Source organism: Chiloscyllium plagiosum, chromosome 2, assembly GCF_004010195.1.
Source record: "Chiloscyllium plagiosum isolate BGI_BamShark_2017 chromosome 2, ASM401019v2, whole genome shotgun sequence".
NCBI lineage: Eukaryota > Metazoa > Chordata > Chondrichthyes > Orectolobiformes > Hemiscylliidae > Chiloscyllium > Chiloscyllium plagiosum.
The window spans coordinates 66,555,155-66,561,154 of record NC_057711.1 but is presented as its reverse complement, the minus strand read 5'-3'; the positions used below and the strand labels follow the sequence as shown (position 1 = coordinate 66,561,154).

General features: G+C 41.1%; 1 protein-coding gene across 5 annotated transcripts in view; it reads right to left on the bottom strand.

Annotated features, from left to right (window-relative positions):
- The window catches only part of LOC122560620 (dmX-like protein 1), a 236,632-nt gene that overhangs the window by 167,339 nt on the left and 63,293 nt on the right, over nucleotides 1-6,000 (bottom strand). For all 5 annotated transcript variants that reach the window (XM_043711479.1, XM_043711440.1, XM_043711459.1 and 2 more), the window contains 2 exons: nucleotides 4,159-4,330; nucleotides 3,830-3,998 (listed from right to left, as the gene is read on the bottom strand). In XM_043711479.1, coding sequence (XP_043567414.1) covers nucleotides 3,830-3,998; nucleotides 4,159-4,330 — 341 coding nt within the window. The remainder of the gene's footprint in view (nucleotides 1-3,829; nucleotides 3,999-4,158; nucleotides 4,331-6,000) is intronic.

The following is a 6,000-nucleotide window of genomic DNA, read 5'->3' as shown; positions in this document are numbered from 1 at the left end:
TCCAGATCCTGTTGTAATCTGAGGTAACCCTCTTCGCTGTCCACTACACCTCCAATTTTGGTGTCATCTACAAACTTACTAACTGTACCTTTTATGCTCACATCCAAATCATTTATGTAAATGACAAAATGTACAGGGCCCAGCACCGATCCTTGTGGCACTCCACTGATCACAGGCCTCCAATCTGAAAAACAACCCTCCACCACCACCCGGTCTTCTACCTTTGAATCAGTTCTGTATCCAAATGGCTAGTTCTCTCTGTATTCCATGAGATCTAACCTTGCTAATCAGTCTCCCATAGGGAACCTTGTCGAACGCCTTACTGAAGTCCATATAGATCACATCTACTGCTCTGCCCTCATCAATCTTCTTTACTACTTCTTCAAAGAACTCCATCAAGTTTGAGAGACATGTTTTCCCATGCACAAAGCCATGCTGACTATCCCAAATCAGTCCTTGCCTTTCTAAATCCATGTACATCCTGTCCCTCAGGATTCCCTCCAACAACTTGCCCACCACTGAGGTCAGGTTCACCGGTCTGTAGTTCCCTGGCTTGTCTTTACCGCCCTTCTTAAACAGTGGCACCACGTTTGCCAACCTCCAGTCTTCCAGCACCTCACCTGTGACTATCGATGATACACATCTCAGCAAGAGGCCAAGCAATCACTTTTCTAGCTTCCCACAGAGTTCTTGGGTATGCCTGATCAGGACCTGGGGATTTATCCACTTTTAACCTTTTCAAGACATCCAGCACTTCCTCCTCTGTAATCTGGACATTTTGCAAGATGTCACCATCTATTTCCCTGCAGTCTATATCTTTCATAACCTTTTCCACAGTAAATACTGATGCAAAATATTCATTTAGTATCTCCCCCATTTTCTGTGGCTCCACACAAAGGACGCCTTGCTGATCTTTGAGGGGCCCTCTTCTCTCTTTAGTTACCCTTTTGTCCTTAATATATTTGTAAAAACCCTTTGGATTCTCCTTAATTCTATTTGCCAAAGCTATCTCATGTCCCCGTTTTGCTCTCCTGATTTCCCTCTTAAGTATACTCCTACTTCCTTTATACTCTAAGGATTCACTCGATCTATCCTGTCTATACCTGACATGTGCTTCCTTCTTTTTCTTAACCAAACCCTCAATTTCTTTAGTCATCCAGCATTCCCTAGACCTACCAGCCTTTCCTTTGACCCGCACAGGAATATGCTTTCGCTGGATTCTTGTTATTTCATTTCTGAAGACTTCCCATTTTCCAGCCGTCCCTTTACCTGCGAACATCTGCCTCCAATCAGTTTTCGAAAGTTCTTGCCTAATACCGTCAAAATTTTCCTTTCTCCAAATTAGAACTTCCACTTTTAGATCTGGTCTATCCTTTTCCATCACTATTTTAAAATGAATAGAATTATGGTCTAGCCATTTGGCTCAAAGGTAGAAGACAGAGGGTGGTGGTAGTGGAGGTTGATTTTCAGACTGGAGGCTTGTGATCAGTGGAGTTACACAAGGATTGGTGCTGGATCCACTACTTTTCGTCATTTACATAAATGATTTGGATGCGAGCATAAGAGGTACAGTTAGTAAGTTTACAGATGACACCAAAATTGGAGGTAAACTGGGCAGGGTAGAAGGTTACCTCAGATTGCAGTAGCATCTTGATGAGATGGGCCAATGGGCTGAGAAGTGGCAGATATAGTTTAATTTAGATAATGCGAGGTGCTACATTTTGGGAAAGCAAATCTTAGCAGGACTCATGCACTTAAAACGCTAGGTCTTGGGGAGTGTTGGAGTGCAGGTTCATATCTCCTTGAAAGTTGAGTCACAGGCAGATAGGATAGTGAAGGTGGCATTTTGTATGGTTTCGTTTATTGGTCAGAGTATTGAGTACAGGAGTTGGGAGGTCATGTTGCAGCTGCACAGGACATTGGTTAGGCCACTGTTGGAATATTGCATGCAATTCTTGTCTCCTTCCTATCGGAAAGATGTTGCGAAACTTGAAAGGGTTCAGAAAAGATTTACAAGGATGTTGCCAGAGTTGGAGGATCTGAGCTATAGGGAGCGGTTGAATAGGCTGGGGCTGTTTTCCTTGGAGCGTTAGAGGCTGAGGGTTGGCCTTATAGAGGTTTATAAAATCATGAGGGGCATGAATAGGATAAATAGACAAAGACAAAACGTTCAACATCATTCGTGTCTCCTCAGATACTGAAATTGTCTATTCAAATACAATAAGATCTGGACAATATCCAGGCTTGGGCTGACAACTGCCAAGTAATATTTGCACCATGCAAATGCTAGGCTATGACCATCACTACAAGGAGAATCCAACTGATGCTTCTTGGCATTTAGTGGTGTTGCCGTCACTAAATTCCATCCCTGTTATCAGCATCCTGGAGTTACCATTGACCAGAAACTTAACTGGGCTTACCCAGATAAATACAGTGGCTATAAGAGCAGGTCAGGGGCGAGGAATACTGCAGCAAGTGACTTTATCTCCTTACTCCTCAAAGCCATCTACAAGGCACAAGTCAGGAGTGTTATGCATTACTCCCAACTTGCCTGGATGAGTGCAGCTCCAACAACACTCAAGCAGCTTGATGCCATCCAGGACAAAGCAGTATGCTTGACTGGCACTACACCCACAAACATCAACTCCCTCCGCAATCAACCTGCAGTAGCAGCAGCGTGTACAAGATGCACTGCAGAAATTCACCAAAGATATTCAGACAGCATCTCCCAAGTCCATGATCACTGCCATCTTGAAGGACAAGGGCAACAGATACAAATCAACATCACCACCTGCAAGTTCTCCTCCAAGCCACTCATCATCCTAACTTGGAAATACAGTACTGTTCCTTCACGGTTGCTGGGTGAAAATCCAGGAATTCCCTCCCTCAGGGCATTGTGGGTCAACTTAACAAAAGGACTGCGGTGTTTCAAGACAGCTGCTCACCACCACCTTCTCAAGGGCAATAAATGTTGGCCACCAAGTGAAACCCACATCCCATGAATGAAGTAAACAATTTCTGCAGTGGTTCTCTATTAATACTCTACATACTTACTGCGCAAGTGAATAACTGCATATTTTCCCACATTACACTCTATCCGTTAAATTTTTGCCCACTTGATCTTTCTGCAAAATCCTTGTCTTCTTCACAACATACTTTTCCAATCTGTGCATCATATTTCAATTTAGCTATCATGCCTAATTCCCCTCAGCTCAGTGATGCAAATTATAAAATAGTGGAGACCCAACACAGGCCTCTGCAAGACTCCAATTATCATTCATTGCCAAAGACCACTTACGTATCATCTTAGAATATTGGCTGGTTGGCAAAAAACAAAGTCGATTAACCTGTCACCCCGACACCATGAAATACATCTACGTCTGACATGGTATTTTATCACGTCTTCTAGAAATCCAAGTACATCTAACAGCTCTCCTTTAGCATAGTACATATTTCATCTTCAAAGAACGCCAACGAATTGGTAAAATTAGATTTCCTCATCATGAAGCTATGTTGACTCTGACGAATTAGTTTCAGATTTTCAAAGTGTGCAGGTATAACATCTTATTCATTTATTGAACACCTGCACCCTTCAGTAGATGTCAAGCTAACTGGCCTAGTTTCTGGAAATCACAGCAGGGTCAGGGAGCATTCATGGAGAGAGCAAGCTAATGTTTTGAGTCCAGATTCAGAAAGCAAAGACTACACAAGGGATGGAATAATAGGGGGATAATTCAGTGGATGTGCCCAAAGGCAAGACCAATGACAGTGTTCAGGGAAGGACCAGAGGGGGTAGGCCCCATGGGTAGCACCAGTGATGCTTTCTCACCTGTTGCTGGATTAATACTAGCTGCGATGTGAAAGTGACAGAGTGAATTCGCATGTAGAGGTGAATTCCTATGGACTTCATGTGCATCCTGCTGGTGGGGTAAATATCCACTGTGTGCAACAAGACCAGATGATCGCCTCCTCCCTATACGAAAGGATCTGAAATTCAACTGAAAAACAAACAAAAAAAAAAATTTACAGAGCAAAATTTTTGAACAAAAGCATTTTTTGTTTGGCATTAAGAAGGTGATTAGAATATTTTCCCTCCCTTCAAAGAAAAATGCTGAGAATTCATTGTAAACTTTCGCACACCTCTCAGGCATTCTATACCTTTTCCCGATTGGAGATGTTCCTCTTCAGGTTGTTGGTTGTCCAGACAGATTCAGACCACTGAGTGTGGCCGTCTCCAGAAATCAAAGTATCACTTGGAAGTAAAGTCTCTGCCCATAACCGACAAACATTGTCCTTGCAGCAGGTCAACAGAACATTACATGCGAGACCCCTGCATTGAAGGAAAAGTTATGAACCCAAATTAGATCAATGACTGAGATTATCTGACAAACTTTTAAAGAGGTCATAAACTACGAATGAAAACATTGCAAATTCTATGATGTTGAGATCAATGTTTACCAATGTTCTGGCCACTAACAATATACTACGTTTATGTGGCTAATATCAATCCAGATGCAATCAATTTTGTTTTGAGTAGAAAACAATAAATAGATATCATTCAGCATCAATAATAAGAGCTCATTTACACAACATATGCTTCATGTTTAGGGAATTTTGTGCTTTCAGCTCGATGCTCAGATGAAAAGCTGCATGAAAATGTGCTGCAAGTTATAAATTCATGCCTGAATATCAATGTTGGATTAAATGAAAAGTAGGTGAACTCTCTCACTGAATGGTGTACAGGTTCTTTAACTAAAATACATACAAAATTCAAGTATGTTAAACAATATGCCAGGGAACAATACTTAATACAGTTGCAGAGTTCCCTGCATTACCTGACTAAGCATTAGACAGGGTGTCAATGCTATACAATGTTCTGTAACTGTCTCAATATCCCCAACAGACATAAATAACAAGGGAGTTGCTTGGTAGAGAACTTGAATATTGCTGAAAAGCAGCAGGTTATTAAGCTTTTGGCTTCTCATTCATCAGGACAAATATAGACATGCAAATTTCTAACAATCACAAGAACTTCACACTACCCTGTACAAGAAAAAACGGTACTGTCTGCGATACAAGTAGAATCTGATTGATTGCTAAGATATTACCATGGAGAAAGCAGAAACTGCAGACTCCTTAGTAATTCAATAAAGGCACAAGGGCCACCCAGTCATATAACATGATCTAACAGCAGACATTTTGTTTTGGGCTTTGTAAGCACTGACTGGTTCAGTACAGTTCATACTCTATTATAAATTGCCCGGGAATGTGTCTGATTTGATCAGCCAGTTGTTGGGAATATGGCCTATTAAATGGACGATAAATTGTGCCGCAGACATTTTATTTTGAACTGATGAATGGAAATTACCACTTCATTCATCACTGCGTAATAGTAGCTTGAAAAAGCTGGGTTAGCAGTTTATCAAAAATTTGTACATGAATTTCAGTGTTGATACTATGCTAGTCATATCCACTCCATTGGCCGATTATAGCATGCCTCTTCAATTGCTCATAATAAGCAGAGTACAAAACACATAACCAGTTCATCCTTGCAAACCCACAAAACATCTATTAGATTTTGTTCAGTAAGTGCTACCCAATGCGGAGTGCAAAAAAGATACATGAAGAAAATTTCAGAAAATCAGTTAAGCTTCTCAAGTGCCCACTTATACTCACTAAAATCGACATACATTCATATGCAGGGACCAATGTACTGCAAACAAAAGGAATGCATTCTTGCCTTCCATTTTTTTTTTAATTAACTGGAAGCATGGAGAGCCTATGCTATCTCATGTTTTCTCAATGGCAATTTCTCTGCCACAATTAGAATCCTACAACCACACAGTACAGAAGAAGCCTTTGCCCATCAAATCTATACTACTAAAAAATGCACTATTTATATTATCCCACAGTCTTGAATTTTATGACATTTCAAGTGCTCATCCAAGTACTTTTAAATGCTTGAGGTTTCTCACCTCAACTACCCTCCAGGCAGGACAT